At 41.0% G+C, this 27,201-nt stretch overlaps 1 protein-coding gene across 3 annotated transcripts in view; it reads left to right on the top strand.

The window, feature by feature from the left end:
* Positions 1–26,911, top strand: part of AASS (aminoadipate-semialdehyde synthase) — a 76,703-nt gene extending 49,792 nt beyond the window's left edge. For all 3 annotated transcript variants that reach the window (XM_025291417.3, XM_025291416.3, XM_025291418.3), the window contains 9 exons: positions 1,889–1,999; positions 2,088–2,196; positions 4,597–4,737; positions 14,525–14,692; positions 20,169–20,264; positions 22,447–22,562; positions 23,213–23,301; positions 23,824–24,000; positions 25,583–26,911. In XM_025291417.3, coding sequence (XP_025147202.2) covers positions 1,889–1,999; positions 2,088–2,196; positions 4,597–4,737; positions 14,525–14,692; positions 20,169–20,264; positions 22,447–22,562; positions 23,213–23,301; positions 23,824–24,000; positions 25,583–25,701 — 1,126 coding nt within the window. In that variant the 3' untranslated portion in view covers positions 25,702–26,911. The remainder of the gene's footprint in view (positions 1–1,888; positions 2,000–2,087; positions 2,197–4,596; positions 4,738–14,524; positions 14,693–20,168; positions 20,265–22,446; positions 22,563–23,212; positions 23,302–23,823; positions 24,001–25,582) is intronic.
* The last annotated feature ends 290 nt before the right edge of the window (positions 26,912–27,201 follow it).

The raw sequence follows: 27,201 nt of genomic DNA, 5'->3' as shown, positions 1-27,201 counted from the left end.
AATATGAATGGAGAAGGCAATGGCACCCCACTCCAGTACTCTTGCCTGGAAAATCCCATGAATGGAGGAGCCTGGTAGGCTGCAGTCCATGGGGTCCCTAAGAGTCGGACACGACTGAGCGACTTCACTTTCACTTTTCACTTTCATGCATTGGAGAAGGAAATGGCAACCCACTCCAGTGTTCTTGCCTGGAGAATCCCAGGGATGGGGGAGTCTGGTGGGCTGCCGTCTATGGGATTGCACAGAATCGGACACGACTGAAGTGACTTAGCAGCAGAAGCAGCAGAATATGAATATACTAATATATATCAATATTTGTGGAAAGTCATTTTTTTGTGATTGTGTAGTCCCAGCACCAAAGTAAAACATCTGAGCGAGATGCTTAGAAAACTTAAAGTTGAGTTTTGAGTACAGTTTCTGTTTTTGCTCACCATATAGACTTTTAGGGCTTCTTAGGTGATAAAGAACCCACCTGCCAATGCAGGAGACATAAGAGATGCGGGTGCCATCCCTGGGTGGGGAAGATCCCCTGGAGGAGGGCATGGCAACCCACTCCAGCATTCTTTTCTTTTCTTTTTTTTTTTTAATTTATCTATTTTTTAAATTGAAGGATAATTGCTTTACAGAATTTTGTTGATTTCTGCCAAACATCATACTCCAGCATTCTTGCCTGGAGAATCCTATGGACAAAGGAGCCTGGTGGGCTTCAGTCCATAGCGTCGCAAGGAGTCGGAAACAACTGAAGCAACGTAGCACGCGTGCATAAACTTTTAGCTGTTTTGATAGCTTTTACAACAGTCAATACCCTTAAAACTCATTTCCTTCTCTGGCCTTGCTTGCTGTTGCTGCTGCTGCTAAGTCGCTTCAGTCGTGTCCAACTCTGTGTGATCCCATAGACAGTACCCCGCCGGGCTCCACCGTCCCTGGGATTCTCCAGGCAAGAACACCGGAGTGGGTTGCCATTTCCTTCTCCAATGCATGAAAGTGAAAAGTGAAAGTGAAGTCGTTCAGTCGTGTCCGACTCTTAGCGACCCCATGGACTGCAGCCTACCAGGCTCCTCCGTCCATGGGATTTTCCAGGCAAGAGGACCGGAGTGGGTTGCCATCCCCTTCTCCTCTGGCCTTGCCTAGACTCTCCTTTCTAATGTAATGTATAGATTACCTTCGGAGAAGGCAATGGCAATCCACTCCAGTACTCTTGCCTGGAAAATCCCAGGGATGGCGGAGCCTGGTGAGCTGCCATCTGTGGGGTCGCATAGAGTCAGACACGACTGAAGCGACTTAGTAGTAGTAGTAGTATGGATTACCTTGACTTAGTTTAATGACAGCCGTTTGGAATACTTGGAGGTAAAAAGAATAGCAACCTTATCTTTTATTAGGGAACTCAAGACAGAAAATCATAGAAATATAAGGATAAGTAAAATAAATTCCATTAAATGTTATAAAGGGATAGCTGAGTGCATACAGAGGAAGGTCTGGATTTGGGAAAATCTGGGAAAGTTTCCTGGAGGATGTACCTTTTCAGACTTTTCTTTAAGGAAGGTTTGACCTGGATGGGGATGGGCAGGTGAGGGACAATTTTAAGTGGAAAATATAGTGAAAGTAGTTTCAGAAATGGAAAAGTAAAGGCTGTGAGTGGAGAATTATAATAGCTTCTATAGTTTATAAAGGAGATAAAGGGAGGAAAAATGGAAAGGTGAACTGAAGATCATATTGAGAAGAGCTTTAAATACAAAAACAGGATGAATTTATTCGATAGTCTTCAAGGAGTAATTGATCATCTCTGAGAGAATTATCAGCGTGATGCTTCACTTCAGTGCAGGTCAAGGTGTGTTGGAAGGAGAGTTGGAAAAGAAAGTTCTGATGAGTTTCTCCCTCTGTTTTTAAGCTTACTGCCTTATGTATTGCATCCTCTTGTGGCCAAGGCATGCATCGCAAGCAAAGTTAACATGATCACTGCAAGCTACATCACCCCAGCGCTAAAAGAATTAGAAAAGAGGTAAGTGTCAGTCAGTTTTCAGCAGCTCCATGGAATTTTTAAATTTTTCTATCCGAAGTTTCCTTCTTTCTCTTTCTACCTCTTTTAGTGTCGAAGATGCTGGCATCACAGTCATTGGCGAATTGGGATTGGACCCTGGTCTTGATCATATGTTGGCAATGGAAACAATAGATAAGGCCAAAGAAGTGGGAGCCACGGTGAGCCCAATTGACACCCAAAGTTCCATTTAGGAAATTATTAAGAGGTCTAGATTTTTGTGTACGGAAATAATTTTTCTACAACTTTGATTAAAGAAACGGCTATATTTTTTAAAGGTTGTATTCCACTTATAATTATTATAAAATGTTGGCTATGTTCCCTCTGTTGTACAATATTTCCTTATAGCTTTTTTTTTTTTCAGGCACTTTCAAAATCATAGTTTATTACTTCAGATAAAAAGATAGTATACATATTAGGGAATCCCTTAAAACTCAACTCTAGAGTTATACACCATCTAGTACTTTTGCACTGAATGTTAACCAAAAAGAAATCTCTAAACCCCTGAAAACCCCACTAGTAATATGAACTATGGTAATAAAAAATTTGACATTTAATTTGTTCAATATATAGTATTTACATTATGAAACCAGTGGTGATCCAATAAACAGTGCTAGGTATTATTTATGCATAATAGTTTGTACCTCTTAATACCCTGCCCCTCTACTGCACCTCCCCGCTTCTCTTTCCCCAATGGTAACCACTAGTTGGTTCTCTTTTATCTGTGACTCTGCTTCTTTTTTGTTATATTTGCTAGTTTTTTTAGATTCCACATATAAGTGATATCATGCAGTCTTTCTCTGTCTGCTTATTTCACTTAGCATAATACCCTACAAGTCCATCCATGTTGTTGCAAATGGCAAGATTTAATTATTTTTATCACTGAGTAGTATTCCATTGTATACATATACCCCATCTTATTTATCCATTCATCTGTTGATGGACACTTAGGTGCTTCTGTATCTTGGCAACTATAAATAATGCTGTGATGAACATTAGGATGCATGCATCTTTTTAAATTAGTATTTTTTTCAGATATATACCCAGGAGTGATATATATGGTATGTAATATGGTAATTCTATTTTTAGTTTTTTGAGAAATATCCATGCTGTTTTCCACAGCAGCTGTACCAATATACTTTCCCACCAATAGTGTATACGGTTCCCTTTTCTTCACATCCTCTCCAACGTTTGTTATTTCTGTTCTTATTGATGATAGTTACTCTGACATGTGTGAGGTGATATTTCTGATTGTGATTTACTTTGCATTTCCCTGATGATTAGCAATGTTGAGCATCTTTCCATGTGCCTGTTGGCCGTTTGCATTTCCTCTTTGGAAAAATGCCTGTTCAGGCCTTCTGCCCATTTTTAAATCAGGTTGTTTGTTTTTTTGATGTTGGGTTGAATTAGCTGTTTATATATTTTAAGTATTAACGTGTTATTAGTCATATCATTTACAAATACTTTCTCCCATTCAGTAGATTGTCATTTGTTTTGTCAATAGTTTTCTCTACTGTGCAAAAGCTTTAAATTTTAATTAGGTCTCATTTGTTTATTTTTGCTTTTATTTCCTTTGCACTGGCAGATGGATCCAAATATATATATATATGGCTCTAATTTGTGTCAAAGAGTGTTCTGCCTGTGTTTCCTTTAGGAGTTTCATGGTTTCTGGTTTCACACTTGGGTCTTCAGTCTATTTTGAGAAAAAGCTGCTGCATTCTAACTCATACTGTGACTAGAAATTTCAAGTATAATTTTGAAACTGCAGAAATATTTGTGTAGTTAAAAACACTCCAAGTCTTAGCATAAATTTTTAGAGAAATAGATGCTACTATAATATTTTGGTTTGATAAAAGACTTAGACTGCTACTTCATCCAAAATAGACTAGAGACCTAAGTGTAAGACCAGAAACCATGAAACTTCTAAAGGAAAACATCAGCAGAATACTCTTTGACATAAATTACAGCAAAAAATATTTTGCTTTTTGATCTTTAGACTGCTTTGAAAATTCTGTAGTATGGTTTGACTTTTAAAAGTGAGAAAAATTCTTTATAATATTATCAATCTGTTGGTATGTAAAGTATCTTTTATACATAAGAAGGAGCTATTGGACATAAAATGTGATGAATCAGATTATATATAACCTAAAATAGATTATATATGTATATAATCAAATAAAAATTCTAATTAATTAAACTGTATCATATAATTAACAATATTTTATATTAACATATTAATCAGTATGAATAATTATGCACACATAACCAAATTATAATCAAATATATAATTTGAATTAAAAGGAGGCAATGATCAAGCAGAATTGAACTAACAGTTGGAGTTTTAATAGAGCAAAATGTTAGTCACAGTATCTAGAGGATTAAAAAAATATATATATATAAATATAATGGACTTAAGTGGTGTTTGGCTTTAAGGATGTATTTTTGAAAGCCTTTGTAACTTTAAGAAAGGAGAAACTCTAACAAGTTTACTTGATTTGTGTCATTGTACTTAATTATTTGGATAGATTATTCTATCTTATTGCTGATTCTTTATTTTACAGATTGAATCTTATGTTTCCTACTGCGGTGGCCTTCCAGCTCCTGAATGTTCAGACAATCCTTTGAGATACAAATTTAGCTGGAGTCCAGTGGGAGTTCTGATGAACATAATGCAGCCCGCTACCTACCTGCTCAATGGAAAGGTGAAGGAGGCTCATCAAAGCTTTAGAGATAGAAACCCAAAATAACTGCCTAAGAAAATCCAAAATCCTTTTCCCTGATTCCAAGGCCCTTCAGTGCTGGCTGTGCCGCTTGTCCTCATTTCCTCCTCCTGCAGTGTTTCCCGGCGTGTATTTTCTGTTCTTTTCAGTGTGCTCTCCCCACCATCCCCAGCAAAGCTCATTCTTTCCTCTTTGCCTTCTTGCAAGTTGTTTCTGCAGTTTAAACACTCGGCTTCTCTGCATGTGTATCTGCTGGTCATCTTGCAGTTTATTTCAGCATGACAAATGTTTACTGAGTCCCTATTATGTGCTAGACTTGGGCCAAGGCACTAAAGGTTATCATGCTGAATGAAGTTCCTGATCTCAGAGAACTCATGACTGGAATGGGGTGGCTCTTGGGATGGAGAATTTGGTGGGTGAGGGAAAGAAACTAACATTTCTTTCCCAGCTGCTGTGTGGCAGAATGTAAGAGCTCTCTGAGTTTAGTACTGTTTTCATCATTTTACTATAAGGAAACTGTGGCTCAAAGAGAATGTTCACAGCCATTTAGCTGGGATTCAAATCCAGGTCTAAGCCTTTTTACCCCCTTTTTTACCAGATAGCTTCATGGCAGGAAAGGCAGACACTGGAAAAATTGGTATAATTCAATGAGAGAAGTTCCAAAGTATGCGAACATGTCACAGTGACGCAGATGAAAGAGGAATTGACTTGATTTTGGTGAGGAGGTTGGGAAGAGGAAAATTAGCAGGAAGAGATGTACTCAGCTTTGAGGGTTAAGAAGGTGCCAGCCTGGCAGAGACACTGCCACTCATGACTGTGCTGAGTGTCAATTTCATCTAATTCTTACAATAATGCTATAAGGTTACCTTTTCATACTGTTCATGGGCTTCTCAAGGCAAGAATACTGAAGTGGCTTAAATACTGAATACTGAAGTTGGCTTAAAAGCTCAACATTCAGAAAACTAAGGTCATGGCATCCAGTCCCATCACTTCATGCAAATAGATGGGGAAACAGTGGAAACAGTGTCAGACTTTATTTTGGGGGGCTCAAAAATCACTGCAGATGGTGATTGCAGCCATGAAATTAATAGATGCTTACTCCTTAGAAGGAAAGTTATGACCAACCCAGACTGCATATTAAAAAGCAGAGACATTACTTTGTCAACAAAGGTCTGTCTAGTCAAGGCTATAGTTTTTCCAGTGGTCATTTATGGATGTGAGAGTTGGACTATAAAGAAAGCTGAGCGCCGAAGAATTGATATTTTTGAACTGTGGTGTTGAAGAAGACTCTTGAGAGTCCCTTGGACTTCAAAGAGATCCAACCAGTCCATCCTAAAGGAAATCAGTCCTGAGTGTTCATCGGAAGGATTGATGTTGAAGTTGAAACTCCAATATTTTGGCCACCCGATATGAAGAACTGACTCATTTGAAAAGACCCTGATGTTGGGAAAGATTGAAGTCAGGAGGAGAAGGGGACGAAAGAGGATGAGATGGTTAGATGTCATCACTGACTCAATGGACATGAGTTTGGGTAAACTGCGGGAGTTGGTGATGGACAGGGAGGCCTGGCGTGCTGCAGTTCATGGGGTCGCAAAGAGTCGGACACAACTGAGCGACTGAACTGATGAGGTTTCCAAGATAGAAACAGGCATAAGAAGCGCTAACTCAGCCTCAGTTAGAGATGGCAATTGGCATTAGTGAAAGTTGCTCAGTTGTGTCCAACTCTTTGTGACCCCATGAACTGTAGCCTGGCATGGACTGTAGCTTCCCAGGCTCTTCTGTCCATGGAGTTCTCCAGGCCAGAATCCTGGAGTGGGTAGCCATTCTCCTCTCCAGGGGATCTTCCCAACCCAGGGATCGAACCCAGGTCTCCTGCATTGCAACCAGATTCTTTACCATCTGAGCCACCAGGGATTGCCAGTGTCCAAATCACATTGATCTGCTTTGATACTTTATGCTCTTGACTGTAAGGAAAGACTCGCAGTTGGGAACAAATATAACTGGACCAAGGGTTCCTCTTTATGTTTTGTGCCCCAAGCACCTCACTCACCTCATGCTAGTCCTACCTCTACAGGGAGTGACAAATTATGTGATCAGACGTGGATCTTAAAAAAGATTATTCTGGCAGCGGTATTATAAGTTCTCAGTGTATCTGTGATCTAAATGTATTTCATGTGAAAAAAGTAAATTGAAAGAATTTCTTAGGGTGAATGTTATTATCAACCACTAGGTTCTGTACCTATGATGAGTGTGGCTCCCAGCCTTGCCTACAAACTGGAATTGCCAAGGCACTTTAAAAATACAGATGTCTGGGCTACATTCCCCAGAGATTCTGATTTGCCTGGGCTTGGGGATCTTTAAAAACCTCCCAAATGATTCTAATGTGCAGCTGAAATTGAGGTGAACTGATTTAATGACCAGAGGACCAAAGCTGAACTTAAAACATAACAGAGCAAGCAGGACACTTTATGTTGATTCTGGAAAGACACATTCACATGTTTCAGGATATGAAACAGGACCCCTAGGTTCTGGTCCAAGTGCTGATATCCCTGAGTGTCACCAAAGACCATGCAGTTGTAAAGGCCAACTGGGCATCAGTGTCCCGATGGTGGGCACTAAGTTTCCATCTAGTTCCCCAGGTCTACAAATCATGAAGGTTTGGGCCCCAGTCTGAGATTCTACCAGGCACACATCCTTTTCTACACCACTGCCGATCTCCTGTTGGATCAGAGACTGACCCACACTTGGTATAAACTTACATATGAATGCAAGAAGAATTCTTGCTACAGTCACACAAAATGCTTATTATCAGGAAGCTATATAAAGATTATATGGCCAGATAAAGATTATAGCAAGGAGGTCAGTGGAGAGCAATATGTGCAACAGAAAGGGCAGGGAGCCTGATGCCATGGGGCCTGGCATGGTGCTCTAGCTCTGCCATTGCTGGCTGGGCAGTACTCAAGCCATCATTTCATCTCTCTGAGCTTTGGGTTCCCTGCCTGAAGATAAGCATAATCATACCAGCCTTGCAGGGTTCTTGCAGTCGGGCTTTGTGAGGTCATATAAATTACACTCTGCTTAACAGCAGATTGTCAGGCATGTCTTAAGTCCCCAGCAAATATTAGCTGCATAAAGAAATAAATGGTGATGAGAACTCAGGGAAAGCAAGAGTTGTTTTCAGGCAGTAGAAGTTGTATTTGTTGAATTTGAAGTTTTCCCCTTTCATCCTGAACTCCTTTTGTAAAAGAGGAGTGCTTTTTGCATCTCCCTGACACTGTGGAGGACACCAAGAGAAAACACGATGCCTTTCTTTTCTTTGCTAAAACGATACTTTTCTCAAGGTCTCCTCTTGTGACTGCAGCTTGTCCTGACCACTCCAGGCCCTGTTAGCTATTCTCTTGTCTGAACTCCCACACTTTGATTGTCTGTGTCTAAGAACTTCCCGGATGCTGTATTATTCACTCAGCGATTCAAGTGCATCAGTCTATCTCCTAACCTGGATTGTTAGACTTCTTGAAGCCTCTCTTGTCCCTCCATCCTGTCCGTCACCATCACCTTCTGCCATGGAGCAGGTCTTACATAATTCACAGAATCATCACGACAGAGCCAGGTGGCTTCTTTGGCTTCTGCTTGAAATCAAAACCTTAAACTTTTCCAGCAACTCAGAGAGGAGCCTAAGATTTAAGATGTTTCTCACTGGAAATTACCACAAGGATGTAGGGCCATGAGCTCTATTACCAGTACTGTTGTTCACTTCTAACTTCTAATCCTGTTTCCAACACATCTGATTTCCTTGCACACATTTGGAGACAGTGACTGTGTCTTCTCTGAGTTGTCTTCTCTCCATGGGTGGTGGAACATTGATGGCATCTGGTTGTGACGTGGCAGACCTTTGCCATCATCTCCTTCAGCCTCCTCTCCAAGTCACTCACAAGCAAAACACATACTATAAGTAAGGATTGTGTTTGTTCTGCAAACACAGCTTTGAGATGGGTTTCCTGCCTCTTTTTCCATTGCCTGCCACTCTCTTGATTTCAGCACCCTGCCTCCCCATTGTAGTTGCAGCTCTCCACTGCCTGCAGCCATTCTTAATGTAATTTTCAGGTGCATCACCAGTGGCATGATCAGGAATGCTATACCTGGTTCATCAATATCCTTCTCAAAACACTGATCCACAAATGAGCACCATTAAGGGGACAGTATGGTATAGTAACCCACTCCAGTGTTCTTGCCTGGAGAATCCCAGGGTCGGGGGAGCCTGGTGGGCTGGCATCTATGAGGTCGCACAGAGTTGGCCATAACTGAAGCGACTTAGCAGCAGCAGCAGCAGCACGGTATAGTAGGGGTATAGAATCCCTATAGAATCCCTCAGTGGTAAAGAATCCATCTGCCAGTGTAGGAGATATGGATTTAATCCCTGGGTCGGGAAGATGCCCTGGAGAAGGAAATGGAAACCTTTCCACTCCGCTTTCTTGTCTGGAGAATTCCATGGACAAAGGAGCCTGGTGGGCTATAGTCCATGAGGTCACAAAAAAGACAAACACGATTTAGTGACTAAACAACAGCAACAAATGGTATAGTAGAAAGAACACGGATGTTGGATTCAAATACTTCAGTTTAGTTCAGTTGCTCAGTCATATCCAACTCTTTGCAACCCCATGGACTGCAGCACGCCAGGCTTTGCTGTCCATCACCAACTCCTGGAGTTTGCCCAAACTCATGTCCATCGAGTTGGTAATGCCATCCAACCATCTCATCCTCTGTCATCCCCTTCTCCCCCTGCCTTCAATCTTTCCCAGCATCAGAGTCTTTTCCAATGAGTCAGTTCTTCACATCAGGTGGTCAAAGGATTGGAGTTTCAGCTTCAGCGTCAGTCCTTCCAATGAACACCCAGGACTGATTTCCTTTAGGATGGACTGGTTGGATCTCCTTGCAGTGCAAGGGACTCTCAAGAGTCTTCTCCAACACCAGCAACTCAAAAGCATCAATTTTTCAGCACTCAGCTTTCTTTGTGTCCAACTGTCACATACATACATGACTGTGGAAAAAACCATAGCTTTGACTAGATGGACCTTTGTTGGCAAAGTAATGTCTCTGCTTTTTAATAATGCTAAGTTGGTCATAGGTTTTCTTACAAGCAGCAAGCGTCTTTTAATTTCATGGCTGCAGTCACCATCTGCAGTGATTTTGGAGCACCCCAAAATAAAGTCTGTCACTTTTTCCATTGTTTCCCCATCTATTTGCCATGAAGTGATGGGATCGGATGCCATGATCTTAGTTTTTTGAATGTTGAGTTTTAAGTCAGCTTTTTCACTCTCCTCTTTCACTTTCATTGAGAGACTCTGGTTCTTTGCTTTCTGCCATAAGGGTGGTGTCATCTGCATATCTGAGGTTATTGATATTTCTTCCAGCAATCTTGATTCCAACTTGTGCTTCATCCAGTCCAGCATTTCTCATGACGTACTCTGCATATAAGTTAAATAAGCAGGGTGACAATATAAGCATTGATGTACTCCTTTCTGGATTTGGAACCAGTCTGTTGTTCCATGTTCAGTTCTAACTGTTGCTTTCTGACCTTCATACAGACTTCTCAGAAGGGAGGTCAGGTGGTCTCGTATTCCCATCTCTTTAAAAATTTTCCAGTTTGTTTTGACCTACACAGTCAAAGGCTTTGGCATATTCAAAAGCAGAAGTAGATGTTTTTCTGGAATTCTCTCGGTTTTTCAATGATCCAACAAATGTTTGCAGTGTGATCTCTGGTTCCTCTGCCTTTTCTAAATCCAGCTTGACCATCTGGAAGATCACAGTTCAAGTACTATTGAAGCTTAGCTTGGAGAATTTTGAGCATTACTTTGCTAGCGTGTTAGATCAGTGCAATTGTGCAGTAGTTTGAGCATTCTTTGGCATTGCCTTTCGTTGGGATTAGAATGAAAACTGACCTTTTCCAGTCGTGTGGTCACTGCTGAGTTTCCAAATTTGCTGGCATGTTGAGTGCAGCACTTTCACAACATCACCTTTTAGGATTTGAAATAGCTGAGCTGGAATTTCCCACTAGCTTTGTTTGTAGTGATGCTTTCTAAGGCCCACTTGACTTTGTATTCCAGGATGTCTGGCTCTAGATGAGTGATCACACCATCGTGGTTGTCTGGGTCATGAAGATCTTTTTTTTATAGTTCTTCTGTGTATTCTTGCCACCTCTTCTTAATATCTTCTATTTCTGTTAGGTCCCTACCATTTCTGTCCTTTATTGTGCCCATCTTTGCATGAAATGAAATTCAAATAGACCTGTGTTTAAATCTGCCTCTGAGTGACTGTCTCAGCCTCAGTTTTCACCTCTGAAAAATGGGTTTTTGTGTGGATTAAAGGTTATGTATATAAGGCACCTGGCACGCAGTGGGCCCTGCATAAATGCTTGTCTGCATACTGCTTGTGTTAAATGTGTTGTTGGTTTAGCAGTCAAGCTTATTGTCAGTGGTCCTCAGTGGCTGGGAGACATGTCAGTGTGGGTGACATGTGGGGAAGTCTTGCACTTAGAGCAGCCTACACCAGCCGTGAGTAATGAGCCAGTGTCTCTGCTGGAAGTGGATCTTGGATGTAATTGTTGTCGAGTCAGAAAAAAATGCATATTCTCTGCCAAATAGATAAGTATGTTTCTTTCTTGTCCAAGTCATACAGAAAAGGCCTTCTGAATGAATCCCATGATAGGTCACTAGAAATACAACTCTGAATTGATACCAAATTACCCAGTAATGTTGGGGTCCAGTTGCTTCCATTTCAATCAATAAATGGATCATTACCATTCAGCTTATATTTCCCTATTTTCCTTATAAGGATCTCATGACAGACTTAGGAACCAGCTGATTTATTTTTGACTAGTACAGTGCTGGAATATAGTGCTCTTTATTGACTTTTTCTTAAAAATCCCTAACTTTCAAACATGTAACCAAATTTTAGAATTGTCATAGGTTGTAGAAGAGAGATAGGTAAGAAGACTCTAAAAGTTAACATTTGCCTATTTATTAGACTTAAAAAAAAATTTAGAATCCTGATAGAAGAAGTTTGCTTTAAAGAAAAGTGCATTTGGGAAATGTTTACTGTGAAGTTCAGGAGAGTTTCACAAGAAAATTAAACTAAAAGCATTCCTCACTTCCTTCTGATTCTCCCTCTTGGAATTTTTGATGGTGCTAGGAAAAGGAGTACGTTAAGGCTGTATATTGTCACGCTGCTTATTTAACTTATATGCAGAGTACATCATGAGAAACGCTGGGCTGGAAGAAGCACAAGCTGGAATCAAGATTGCCGGGAGAAATATCAATAACCTCAGATATGCAGATAACAACACTATTATGGCAGAAAGTGAAGAGGAACTAAAAGCCTCTTGATGAAAGTGTAAGAGGAGAATGAAAAAGTTGGCTTAAAGCTCAACATTCAGAAAACGAAGATCATGCCATATGGTCCCACCACTTCATGGCAAATAGATGGGGAAACAGTGGAAACAGTGGCAGACTTTATTTTTGGGGGCTCCAAAATCACTGCAGATGGTGGCTGCAGCCATGAAATTAAAAGACGCTTACTCCTTGGAAAGAAAGTTATGACCAACCTAGATAGCATATTCAAAAGCAGAGACATTACTTGGCCAACAAAGGTCTGTCTAGTCAAGGCTATGGTTTTTCCTGTGGTCATGTATGGATGTGAGAGTTGGACTGTGAAGAAGGCTGAGTGCCGAAGAATTGATGCTTTTGAACTGTGGTGTTGGAGAAGACTCTTGAGAGTCCCTTGGACTGCAAGGAGATCCAACCAGTCCATTCTGAAGGAGATCAGCCCTGGGATTTCTTTGGAGGGAATGATGCTGAAGCTGAAACGCCAGTACTTTGGCCCCCTCATGCGAAGAGTTGACTCATTGGAAAAGACTCTGATGCTGGGAGGGATTGGGGGCAGGAGGAGAAGGGGATGACAGAGGATGAGATGGCTGGATGGCATCACTGACTTGATGGATGTGAGTCTGAGTGAACTCCGGGAGTTGGTGATGGACAGGGAGGCCTGGCATGCTGTGATTCATGGGGTCGCGAAGAGTCGGACACGACTGAGCGACTGAACTGAACTGAACTGATGCTCTTTAAAGTGAGGCTTTTTTTTTTTTTTTAATAGCCATGCCTCATGGCATGTGGAATCTTAGTTCCCCATCCAGGGATCAAACCCTTTCCCCCTGAATTGGCAGGGCAGAGTCTTAAGTACAGGACCACCAGGGAAGCCCCTAAAGTGAGCCTTTGACTGCGGAGACCCCACCAGGCCTGACTCTGAGGTCAGAACTGCCCATTTCCTCCTGAGACTTCAGTCCTATATGCATATGTTTCCATTTCCCCCTTCATACCAAGACACACGTCAAACTTCCCTACAAATAAACCTCACGAAGCATTACGTTTAGCCAAAGGCTCCTTTGAGCAAATTCCCCAGACTCCATCCAAAGGTCCATCGCCAGCTGCCTCGAACAGTGTTGTTTTGTGAAGCTCTCAGACGTTGTCAGAGATTACTTCCAGGGGTGGGAGCAGGACCGAATCTAGTTCCAAGATGCTCAGTTCTGATTGTATTCATCCAGAATGTTTTCCATGACCTCAGGGATGATCACCTGCCTCACAAGTTGAAAGAAGAAATTAGCCCTTTATTCAAGATGAAAGGGAAAAAAATCCTTCACTGCATCTTGATTGTGTGTGATGCAGGGAGAGGTGTGGGAAAGAGGACACCAGAAGAGCTTGGGATCAGTGTTGTGATTTCTCACCAGCAGTAAGATCAGGAGGTAGCATTTTTATTTATTTATTATTTATTTTTTTTGGAGTCTCACTGTGTGTTCATTGCATTGTCCTTGTGAGAGGGCGTCTCCCCGACTCCCTTTCCCGACATCCACAGGCTGGTTGACTGGTCTAGGCTGTGAGTGTCTTATGCTGCTCAGTGCTGCTCCTGGATCTTGATGGACATTAAGTAAAGGTTTGTTCAGTGAAGAAAGGACTGTGTGGAGACAGGAGCTGAGTCTTATTCATCACTCTCCTATTCCCAGGTGACATCCTGGCACACACATAGCAGGTGCTCTGTAAATGCCAGGTGTGAATGGATGTGAATGGTACCTGAGCATTCAAGACAGGGGATGGGAGTGAAGAGAAAGAACAGAGTGAGAATGTGGCCATTTCTGTGTGAACACAGAAGGCACCTTGAATATCTGTTCGTATAGTGTGGTGCCTATTTAAAAACAGAACTCTAGGGGACATAATCCAGTGACATCTTATCCAGGGGCTAGGGGAAATCAGAAACAAGATCTTAGTAAAAAATGAAATGCTTTAAGTCAGATTTTAAAGCTTGGGAGAACAATGCCCTTGTGAATTAAGTTATTAGTGGAACAGGCTGAACATGGGGTGTTGACCAGGGTGAGTGTTGGTTCCTCAGTCGTGTCTGACTCTTTGCAATCCCATGGACTGTGTAACCCACAAGGCTCCTCTGTCCATGGAATTCTCCAGGCAAGAATACTGGAGTGGGTTGCATGCCCTCCTCCAGGGGATCTTCCCAACCCAGGGATTGAACCCAGGTCTCTTGCAATGCAGGTAGATTCCTTACCACCTGAGCCACCAGGGAAGCCATTATTTTTTTCAAATCACCTATTGCTTTTTTTTTTTTTTTTTTTGGTAAAAGCTAATTCTTTTTTTGTATACAAAGGGTGAAGATAAGTCCAAAGAGAGAATCCACTGTTTTCACTCCACATGTGCCTTTTCAATGTTCCCAGGTTGTGAATGCTGTAGGAGGTGTCTCCTTTCTGGATGCAGTCACTCCCATGGATTATTTCCCTGGATTAAATTTGGAAGGTTATCCTAACAGAGACAGTACGAAGTATGCTGAGATTTATGGCATTCCATCTGCTCACACTTTATTACGAGGGACACTGAGGTACAAGGTAAGTGGCTCTATTTGAGATGAACAGGTTGCCCGTTTTGATGTAAGTAATGCAAGCATGTAATTTTTCTTCATAATCAAAATAATTAAGATGATAAACCAGATTGGAATCTGTTTTCTGAGAACTCTTTGGATTGATTGTTTCAGGAGATAACGCGGCTGGAGCAAAAATGGAGTTTTTGACTCATGAGAATTGGGGAAGGTGAAGGGCCAGCTTCAGATGTACTCAGGTTTGGGGGTCCAGTGACCTCACAGGGACTTTGGTTTCTCTCCACCTCTCAGCTCTTCCTTCAAGCTTTGGTTGTGTCCCCTGCCTCACAGAATGGCAGGATGGTAGCAGATCTTAGGTTCAAATCCACTGAGAATGAAAAACTACATCTTCACAGTCAGAAGTAGAGTTTTAATCTCATGGGCCCCTGAGATCAGTGCAAAAAAAGGTGCCAATCGGCTTTGGCCCCTGTTTTTCATCCCCAGAGCTGATAATGTAGTCAGTGTCACCTTCCCCAGAGCAAATCTTAAATGTTTTTTAGCCACAAAATAGAGTGTAGATACTAGGACCATAAATACAAATGTCCAGTACACATTTTTGAATCACAGAAGAATAGTTACAAGTGTGACCAGATTAAGACAATCAGTATAATGGTTTCCTAGGGCTGTATAATGAATTACTATGAAAGTTTTAACAACAGAAATGTATCCTCTCAACAGAATGTGTGTAGGGTTTGTGTCTTCTGGAGGTTTCCAGGGAGAAACCTTCTCGTGCCACTCTCGCCTCACTTCCAGTGATTGCAGGCAGTTCTTCGTGTTCTTTAACTTGTAGACGTACTGGTCCCATCTCTGCCTCCATCTTCATATCATCTTCTCCTGCTTATGTCACTGTGTCCTGTCATCTTCTTGCCAGGACACCAGTCACTGTATTTAGGACCCACCCTAAATACTGAGATCCTTAACTAATTACATTTGCAAAGATTTACATGAGGTCTTTGAGGTCCTGAGTGGCCCTGAATTATGACGGGTACATATTCAACCCTCTATTACTAGCATACCTAATATACATAGATCTCTAAAAATTAGGGATCTGATTTCAGATCTCACTGCCCTGTGAGATTTCCTGGTACCTGTGCTCTCATGAATATGATTTCCTCACTGGGAACTAAATGAATTGTCAGTGATAACATCTTAAGTAGATAGAAGAAGCATGGATGTTTCATAAGCCTTTAGGCACAGGACAAATTCTAGTGGAAATTGAAGTCATGCCCTCCCCAGATCTGGCAGATTCTTGATTCTGTTTACTTCTTGTTCTAAGACAGTAATTAGGGACTATTTTTTTCAGGGGATTCAGAAGTTAGGACTTTCTGATCAGTTAGTCAGTTCAGTCAGTTCAGTCAGTTCATTCACTCAGTAGTGTCCGACTCTTTGTGACCCCATGAACTGCAGCACGCCAGGCCTCCCTGTCCATCACCAACTCCGAGAGTTTACCTAAACTCATATCCATCCAGTCGGTGATGCCATCCAGCCATCTCATCCTCTGTCGTCTCCTCCTCCTGCCCCCAATCCCTCCCAACATCAGGGTCTTTTCCAAAGAGTCAACTCTTCGCATGAGGTGGCCAAAGTATTGGGGTTTCAGCTTCAACATCAGTCCTTCCAATGAACACCCAGGACTAATCTCCTTTAGAATGGACTGGTTGGATCTCCTTGCAGTCCAAGGGACTCTCAAGAGTCTTCTCCAACACCACAGTTCAAAAGCATCAATTCTTTGGCACTCAGCTTTCTTCACAGTCCAACTCTCACGTCCATACATGACCACTGGAAAAAACTTAGCCTTGACTAGACAGACCTTTGTTGGCCAAGTAATGTCTCTGCTTTTCAATATGCTATCTGGGTTGGTCATAACTTTTCTTCCAAGGAGTAAGTGTCGTTTAATTTCATGGCAGCAGTCACCATCTGCAGTGATTTTGGAGCCCCAAAAAATAAAGTCTGCCACTGTTTCCACTGTTTCCCCATCTATTTGCCATGAAGTGATGGGACCAGATGCCATGATCTTTGTTTTTTGAATGTTGAGCTTCAAGCCAACTTTTTCACTCTCCTCTTACACTTTCATCAAGAGGCATTTTAGTTCCTCTTCACTTTCTTCCATAAGTGTGGTGTCATCTGCATATCTGAGGTTATTGATATTTCTCCCGGCAATCTTGATTCCAGCTTGTGCTTCTTCCAGCCCAGCGTTTCTCATGATGTACTCTGCATAGGAGTTAAATAAGCAGGGTGACAATATACAGCCTTGATGTGCTCCTATTCCAACCAGTCTGTTGTTCCATGTCCAGTTCTAACTGTTGCTTCCTGACCTGCATATGGGTTTCTCAAGAGGCAGGTCAGGTGGGCTATCATAGCTGTGGAAGCACCAAGGAGAACTCACACAGATGTAGGGGAGGGGAGTCAAGGAGAGGAGTTAAGATCCCATGAGAAGGTGATATTAAGCTGGGTCTAGAAGGACTCATGTGATAAGCAGGTGCAGGGAAAAAGTCAAAGTCTCCCAATCATACTTGGGTGACAGGGTCTCATCTCTAACACTGGAAAGAGCATTCTGGCTACTTGAAGGGTTACTGACATTGCTCAGGGTGGTGGCCCTCATGAATATGAACTCTGTAACATCCATTCTCTCAGGTTCGGTGGGATGGTTCTCACCCCTACACATTCTTGAGAGCTTTAGTTCATTCTTAAATGACAAGGTTGGCCCCTCCTGACCTTTCTTTGGGATTGGAATGAAAACTGACCTTTTCAAGTCCTGTGGCCACTGCTGAGTTTTCCAAATTTGCTGGCATATTGAGTGCAGCACTTTCACAGCATCATCTTCCAGGATTTGAAATAGCTTAACTGGAATTCCATCACCTCCACTAGCTTTGTTTGTAGTGATGCTTTCTAAGGCCCCCTTGACTTCACATTCCAGGATGTCTGGCTCTAGGTGAGTGATCACACCATCGTGATTATTTGGGTCATGAAGATCTTTTTTGTACAGTTCTTCTGTGTATTCTTGCCACCTGTTCTTAATATCTTCTGCTTCTGTTAGGTCCATACCATTTTTGTCCTTTATCGAGCCCAGCTTTGCATGAAATGTTCCCTTGGTATCTCTAATTTTCTTGGTGAGATCTCTAGTCTTCCCCATTCTGTTGTTTTCCTCTATTTCTTTGCATTGATCGCTAAGGAAGGCTTTCTTATCTCTCCTTGCTATTCTTTGGAACTCTGCATTCAGATACTTGTATCTTTCCTTTTCTCCTTTGCTTTTCGCTTCTCTTCTTTTCACAGCTATTTGTAAGGCCTCCCCAGATAGCCATTTTGCTTTTTTGCATTTCATTTCCATGGGGATGGTCTTGATCCCTGTCTCCTGTGCAATGTCATGAACTGCATTCCATATTCTTCAGGCACTCTATCTATCAGATCTAGGCCCTTAAATCTATTTCTCACTTCCACTGTATAATCATAAGGGATTTGATTTAGGTCATACCTAAATGGTCTAGTGGTTTTCCCTACTTTCTTCAATTTAAGTCTGAATTTGGCAATAAGGAGTTCATGATCTGAGCTACAATCAGCTCCCAGAGTTCATATTCATGAGCGCCACCACCCTGAGCAATGTCAGTAACCCTTCAAGTAGCCAGAATGCTCTTTCCAGTGTTAGAGATGAGACCCTGTCACCCAAGTATGATTGGGAGACTTTGACTTTTTCCCTGCACCTGCTTATCACATGAGTCCTTCTAGACCCAGCTTAATATCACCTTCTCATGGGATCTTAACTCCTCTCCTTGACTCCCCTCCCCCACATCTGTGTGAGTTCTCCTTGGTGCTCCCACAGCTATGATAGCCCACTGTAGGGCAGTCCCCAGTGGTCGTGGTTTTGCTCTCTACGGACCAGGCCTTATTCATTTGTCTTATCTGAGCCTTCTCCTGGACTATAGTGTCTTCATGGGTGGGGAATGCATATTTCATCTCTGTGGCCTCAGCCCTAAGCACAGCAATTTGCTAAGGACTTACTGATAAAGGAATACACATAATAAATTCATCTCAAGAGGTCACCATAAAAATATATTTCTGAGATTGAGAAATGGCTCAGACATGTCTCAGTATCTGAGATTTTGGAAGAAAAGCACTCCGGCATTTATCAGATCCTAGAAGCAAGCTGGAATTACTGCTGTTTTGTTTCTCCTCTTTGAACTGTATTTACATTGGGTTAGAGCAAATGAGTGTGAATTCTTTAATTAGTAACCTTTGAACAGTTTGGGTGGTACAGCTTTTCAGAAATGTGAAAATCCACACATTAAATGATGAAATATCCAATGGCAACAGAAACTATATCTTAATAACTTTATTGCTTTCTGAAATAATTTCCTGCCTTTCTCTTCTTCCTCTTCTTCCTTCTATTCTCTCTCTGTTTCTCTCTCTCTAACTGCAGTGGCTATAAAGCCCCTTATTTTGACTTTCTCATTGCACCCTCCCCCCACCATGATTTGCTCACAAGGAAACATACATTATGATCTTCCTTCACTTTATTATCATTCAGAATCCATGCATGCTGCCATTCGTTTTTAGCATACCGGATGATGAATAATAGGGTGAAGGCATGGGGATGAAGGACACACATACTTTCTATGCCTTCAGTTCAGCAGCTGAATAGACAGTGAATTACAGTTTGTGTTAAGTGCCATGTAGAGGTATGCACAAAATACTGCAGGAACCCAGAGCAGAAGGGAGTGCCCACTTACCTAGTGGTGAGTTCAGATGCACTGAACTGGGTCTTAAGAGTAAACATTTCATAGGTGAGAAAGAGGTGTTACCACATTCCAGGCATAGGCACAGTGTGCATCAAGGCCCATGTCTCTGGAAGAGCCCAGCAGCTTATTTAGGGAATGTGAGTGGTGGAGAAGATCATTAGTGAGTCAGGATGGAGGGGTGTATTGGCATGGGTTTCATGCCAAGAACTTTGGCCTGTCCTACAAGAATGAAGGACACATGAGGAATTTTTATCAGTGGTGACATTTTAGAAATTTCAAATTCTTACCTTTCCCCCTGCTCCTTATTTGCATTAGAATAATGACTCAAGGAGTAGAATGGATTTTCTGCTTTGGGGGTATTCTTACATGCTCCTTCTTCCATTACAAAAGAGAGGACAACTGTTCTGTTAAATATAATTCTGCTGACTTGAGTGTGTAACACAAGAGGAAATTTGCTTGTATGCTGTCAGAAAAGCACCACTCACATGTTACCAAGAAAAAGTAAAGACCCTGTTCTCTTAAGTAAACCGGTGGAATGGTTGTTACGCTACTGATTTTGGTTTGAACCAAAGGGTGGCTGCATCAATGCTAGCAATACAAATGGCTATCTTCTGCCAGTTTTCTAAATGAACTATGAAGATAGATTCTTCTTTTCAAAAGAATTAAAAAAAATTTTTAAAGACATTTTCATGTGTTGCTTACCAACTCTCATTACAGGGGTATGCCAAAGCTTTGAGTGGATTTGTGAAGTTGGGTCTCATAAACAGAGATGCGTTTCCTGCCCTTCAACCTGATGCCAATCCGCTCACCTGGGTGAGTGACTCTGGAATTACACGTTGTCTGCTGCTCTTCAGAAATGCCTTCTGAAATGGTCAGGTTTGAACCTGGGTTTTGACTAGCAAGAACCCATCCTATGGTATATGTGCAGGAAGTTAAGTCCTAGTTCCAAAGCCCCCTTTCCCTTCACTGTTTTGGGAGGATGGAGGGGACATGGAGGCTGACCCATGGGGCCTATTTCCTGTGGCAGCTTGTACCACTTGATTGCCCCCTCAGCCCTGAGCAGAAATGGGCTTGCCCTCTGTGTTAGGCTCTGAGCTTTGCCGCTTGTCTAAGTGCTGGCCCCATTGACGAGAGTTAAACTAGGGCCTCCTGAACCTGGGAAGGCAGGAGAGCTCCTGGTGGTATTCCAGAACTGATTCCCAATGCCCAAATTAGGTCTTTCATTTGACCATTTGTAACCATGAGGAGTTTGAGTTTTTAAGTACTGAGTTTATGCACATATCTGTATTGTATTTAAATCCTACAGTCTCAGGGTTAGAAGGAACTTTGGAGACTTGGAGTGAGTGAGTGAAAGTCGCTCAGTTGTGTCCGACTCTTTGCGACCCCGTAGACTATACAGTCCATGGAATTCTCCAGGCCAGAATACTGGAGTGGGTAGCCTTTCCCTTCTCCAGGGGATCTTCCCAACGGAGGGATCGAACCCAGGTCTCCTGCATTGCAGGCAGATTCTTTACCAGCTGAGCTATCAGGGAAGCCCTGGAGACTTGGAACTGAATGTAAATAAAGCTTCCACTAACTGCCAAGAATTAATTTGTTACCAACTGGTTGTCCAACTTAAATTAACATGCCCATATTTCAATAGAGATGCCAGAAATCTGTCCTAAGGAGATAAGAATCTGTACTGCTAATCCCATAAGTCTCCCAGTGAAGCTGTGGTATTCTTGTTAGCTGGTTGCTTTTAAATTCTCATTTTTTGTGTATATAAGAGTTTTTTCAATCTAAGTTTCAGCTTTCATAAATTAACTTGTTGGACAGAAGTGAATAAATATCCATGGAATGAATCTGATATTGAGGCAATTTGATTGGGAAGGTTGGTACAAGCATTCTTGGGGCTGGTCCCCTTATCTTGGCAGCTACAGTCTAGAACAGGGGCTGGCAAACTGTTTTTTCGGTCAAAGACCAGACTGTAACTTTTTAAGGCTTTTATGGGTCACATGGTCTCTGTCAGATTACTCAGTTCAGACTGCTTATAAAAAAATGAGCATGACTATGTTTCAATAAAAGTTTTTATTTACAAAACCAGATGGTGAGCTCAATTTGGTCTGTGAACTAGTTTGTTTGTTTTTTTTCCCTCTTTGTGGGAAGGTTTGTGATTTTTAATTGGAGGATAATTGCCTTACAGTGTTGTGTTAGTTTCTGCTGTACAACAAAGTAAATCAGCTACATGTATACATATATCCTCTCCCTCTTGTCCCTCCCTACCAACCCCCATCCCCCCACCCAGGTCATCACAGAGCACCAAACTCAGCTCCCTGTGCTATATAGCAACTTCCCGCTAGGTATATTTTACACATGGTAGTGTATATATAGTGTGTGTGTGTGTGTGTGTGTGTGTGTATATATATATATCCACTCTCCCCATTTGTCCACCTTCTTCCCTTGCCGAGCAAGCTTGTTGATCTTTAATCTAGAGCACAGCCTGGAGAAAGTCTTGTTTAGAAAGTGAAAAAAGCTATGACCACCATTTAACTGTTCTTCCTTTGAGATTTTATTATCTGCACAATCTCCCTCATTTCCTGAACTTACAAAAGAATCGTGGTTGCTACTAGCAACCACAGCAAAGATCCTTTTACTCTATCCTGGCCAAAACAAGAATACCAAATCCTAGACTTCTGGAGGGCGAGGGATAATGGGTGAAAGGTGATGAAGAGGATCTGCAAAGGCAGGCAAAGTGATCACAAATATGATATTACTCTTTTGGTGTTGATTTGGTGTTATGACTCATTTTTATCGCTGAAATATCATGCTAAAATACCATCCATTTATTGATGTGTAGGTGTGCAGACATATGTATGCACATGTGTGCGCCACAATTTACTGTTTCTAATGATCTCTAATTTACAATTTGAGGTCCCGTGTCTTCCTAGGATAATCTCTAAATTTATTTTTTATTCTATTTGGAACTTAGAAGTTGTATCTTTGTTTTTCTAATCAGAAAGAACTCCTCTGTGATCTAGTTGGGATTTCATCCTCTTTCAAATGTGATGTGCTTAAGGAAGCTGTCTTTAAGAAACTGGGAGGAGACACAACCCAGCTGGAGGCTCTCGAATGGTAGGCACGCACCAGTCAACCTAGAGCAAAACACTGGATCAATGATCACTTAGTTCTTTCTAGTCGAAGAAAGGTCAGGATAGAAACAGACATTTCACATTGTCTTTGATGAATTTGCTGCTCTAATGTTGGCCCGTTGTAGAGAGATTACCACATACTATGTTCATAATGGGATTAAAAAGTAGGTAGAGAGAGGAATTCAATGGCAATTATAACTTGGGAAATACTTATTTTTGAGAAACATCACTACTCAGTTTTCCAGAAAGGTGGGGCATTTTTTCTCTCCTTTAGGAGATTCTCCCACTCTTCTTTAACTACTTTAAAATACTTATTCACCTGGCCGTGACACATTCTGCTGGTATCCTTCAGGACAACCAACCTGTAAGTTAATCTCAGAAGCTTGGCAACAGTGCGCGCTGACTGAGTCAGGTCTGGCTCCAGGCAGCACTCATGGAAGAGTCTGGGGATGATTCTAGAGGTGAAAACATTACTGTTATTATTTAACAGTAACTTGGGAGTCCTATAACTTGAGCTGTCATCTTATGATTCTGCCCTTTCAAGATGAAATCCAATGAGTGTTCCCTTCTGCTTCCCAGGTGAGCGTATATGTAGGACTTGGAATTAACGCAGCCATCTCTTATTCTTCTCAGGTTGGGCCTACTCGGGGATGAACAAGTCCCTCAGGCCGAGTCTCTCGTGGATGCCCTCTCCAAGCATTTGGCCGTGAAACTTTCCTATGGTAGGCCATGGGCTATGAGCTAAACATCCCAGAAGGATCTTAAGAGCCAGTGAATTAGACTGGAGGGCAGGAGTCACACAGTGGGAATGGACAAACGTGATATGAGGGAAAGAGCACTAGGGCTATTTCTCCAGAGGGAAGAATAAGAGAACTACTAAGTAAGAGTGAACTTGAAAATATGGCAAAGGAAACCATTATTAGTTTTGCTTTTAATTTTTGACGCATTAAGGGAATGCTGAAGCAGCACTCTGGGGAGGAGAGGATGGCCTTTCCAGAAGTACTCTCATGTCTGTGACTGGGTTACAGTGAGACCGGTCTGGACAGGGGAATCTGGTCAGAGTTATCATTTCCTTGAATTTTTAATTTGTTCCTTGGGCTACAAAGCAGTATATCTAACTATTTAAGGATATACATAATGGGAAGGAAAACTTGAAAGCAGAAGGGGAGGAGCAAGGGGATGAAATATGGTATTGGAGTTGTAATGATAATGACATTTTCAAATGTATATTTATTAATTTTAAGGTCCTGGAGAGAAAGATATGATTGTGATGAGAGACAGCTTTGGAATCAGACATCCTTCTGGACATTTGGAAAATAAAACTATTGATCTTGTGGTTTATGGGGATGTCAATGGTTTTTCAGCCATGGCTAAAACTGTGGGGTTACCCACTGCTATGGCAGCCAAGATGTTACTTGATGGTAAGTTCTTTCGTTTAAGGGCCAAGTCTGTCTCCATATTATCTCCAAGTCATTCAACACCGGGATGACACCAAGACTAATCAAATAATTAGTCTTCAGTGTGACACTGGCTTTCACTAAAAGTGAGCCAGTTCAGAAGATCCAAGTTCTGGCTGACTGGGAGATCACCTTGTGATGAGTAAAAATTATGGGCTTTGGAGTTAGACCTGATTTCTGTTCCAGGTAAGCCCCAAGACGGCTGAGTGATGGAATGCCAGTTACTTAGAATCTCTGCCTCAGAGTTCCTTCATCTGTAAAGTGGGGAAATTGTCATCACTGATTCATAGGGTTGATGACACCGAAGTGAAATAATACATAAACCTCCTATCACATAGAAGGGGTCCCCAGGGAATATTAACTGCCTTCTTTTCTTTCCTTTTTTTCTTTTTTGTATTTTAGGAGTGGTAACACTGAAATAGTAAAGGGTAGTCACTTCCAGATCTTCAAAAATATAAGCCATATTTTATTAATCCTCATATCACAACATACTATCAATGCTCAGTATATGTTTTGAACTAAAAGAATTCAAATTTCAACTTTCCTTATGGTCATATATGCTTTCAGTAAGCATTATCTCTGAATATAACACCTCATTTTGTCCTTGTAAAGGTGTGAAGGGAATAAAAACCATCAAAGCATATAAATGTGAAATAAACAGAAGATATATCTTTAGTAGCATATTGCTGTTGTTTAGTTGCTAAGTTGTGTCCAACTCTTCATGACCCTATGGACTGCAGCCCACCCCCCCCCCCCCCCACCTGTCTGTAGAATTTTCCAGGCAAGAATACTGGAGTGGTTTGCTATATCCTTCTCCAGGGGATTTTCCCAGGCCAGAGATCAAACCTGTGTCTCCTGCACTGGTAGGTGGATTCTCTAACACTGAGCCACCAGGAATGTTAGTCTATATCCAGTTAAACTACCTACTAGCTATTGAGGAACTATAGTGAAGAAGTGATGTGGGATGAGGTCATCATGGCCTTTAAGGAAAGTACCCAAATTTATTCTTCCAGCCATCCTAACAGATGCCAGTGCCCAAGTTACCAGATTGGTTTCATATATATATATATATTTTTTTGGCCACACCGTGCAGCATGTAGGATCTAAGTTCCCAGACTGGGAATTGAACCTACGCCTCCTGCAATGGAAGTGTGGAGTCTTAACCACTGAACTGCCAGGGAATTCCCTCAGATTGGGGTAATTTCATTGTGTTGGTGTTCAAAAATGACATCAGCAAATCAGACCAGTTAGGTTTATAAGTTTTCTTTCTTCTTATACTTTTTTCTCTGATCTGGTAGTTAATGCAGTTAAGTGTATAAATTCAGACTCAGCCCCTAAGTTCAGCTGTGCTATCCATGAACCCCTTTTCCTTACAGTGTGTTGATTATGTAATAATTTGGTAAGAGATATTTAAGCTGCTATTAAAAAAAAATCCCTAGGCTGCCAACAATTCATTAACTTGGAGTTTACTGCTATATGGTGATTCTTGCTGTAGAAATTAACTGTTCTTACCACAAATGGTAACTTCAAACTTACTTTCTTCTAGGTGAAATTCAAGCTAAAGGCCTGATGGGACCCTTTTCAAAGGAGATCTATGGACCAATATTGGAGCGAATTAAAGCAGAAGGCATTATGTATACTACACAGAGCACAATCAAACTATAATTGAGAATTATATTTTGTTTTTATCTTCCCAGCCAACACAGCTCTGAACTTCTGTGCAGCAAACATGCTTGTTAATGTGATATTTTAAAACATAAAGCATGATATGTTTTGATATGTCAATACAATGGTGTTTTTGAAATATAAATCTCTATTTTAATATGAAAACATTTGTTATGAGAGATGCCAGTAATTATCAGAGAACTTTAGTAATTCTATCATGTATTTTTTTCATGTGTATGTAAAAATGATAATGCTTGTACTACTTGTTAACTTATTATGCAACTTTTTTTCTTACAAGAATATATTTTCCTATAATTAGCAGGTGAAGTTTTATCTTTTTAGTAAGAAGAAAATTTCTTCACACAGCTTTATTTTTGTTTTGCTCTTGTTTTTCAGACTGATTCAGCTGAATGTTTCTAGATTACCTGTCTACAAGCTTTTGCAATAATGCTATTTTGTGCCTTTTTGTAAAATTATGATTTAAGAAAGTTACATTTCTGATAGTTTCCTCTTTAATGTTGAGAAAAGGAATAGGTAAGATTAAATCAAAATCTACAGGATCAGCTTATTAGGCACAGGAAAAGAATCTAACAAATTCAACATCCTTTTGTGATAAAAAGCACTCAACAAACTAGGAATAGAAGGGAATTCTTTAACCTGATAAAGTGTATCTATGAAAAACCCAGAGCTAATATCATACTCAATGATGAAAGACTGACAGATTCTCCCCTGAAATCAGGGACAAGACAGAGATGTACACTCATGCCATTTCTATTCAGCTTGTACTGGTAGGTCTAGATGGGACAATTAGGCAAGAAAATGAAATAAAAGACATCCAGATTAGAAAGAAAGATGTAAAACTATCTCTGTTTGCAGATGGTATAATCTTATACATAGAAAATGCAAAAGAATAATCTAAGAAAACATTAGATCTAATACATGAGTTCATCAGTTGCAGGATACAAGATTAACATTCAAAAACTGATTGTACTGGTACACAGTATCAATGAATAAAGCAAAAATGATATTAAGAAAAGAATTCTTAAAAAAGTGTAGAATAGGAATAGAATGAGAGTTCAGAAATAATGCTTATTGACTTTTGAAAAAGGTGCTAATTCAGTTGAGAAAAATAGTATTTTCATCAAATGGTGCTGAAACAACTGGATAGCCACATGCAAAAGAATAAAGTTGGACTCCCTACCTCACAGCACATATAAAACTTATCTTAAAATGGACCAAATACCCAAATATAAGAGCAAACGCTGTAACACTTTTAGATGAAATCACAGGTGTAAATCTTCCTGACCTTGGATTAGACAATGGTTTCTGAAATAAATGACACCAAAACACGAGCAACAAAAGGAAGAAAATAGATAAATTGGATATCATCATGATTAAAACTTTCTGTGCTTTTAATAATACCATCAAAAAGGCAAAAGACATCCCAGAGAATGAGAAAATGTTGCAAATTATATGTCAGGTAAGAGAAGAACTTGAATA

The sequence above is a fragment of the Bubalus bubalis genome, chromosome 8 (assembly GCF_019923935.1).
Source record: "Bubalus bubalis isolate 160015118507 breed Murrah chromosome 8, NDDB_SH_1, whole genome shotgun sequence".
Taxonomy (NCBI): Eukaryota; Metazoa; Chordata; class Mammalia; order Artiodactyla; family Bovidae; genus Bubalus; species Bubalus bubalis.
The sequence above is the reverse complement of the archived record's forward strand: the minus strand, read 5'-3'. Positions and strand labels throughout refer to the sequence as shown.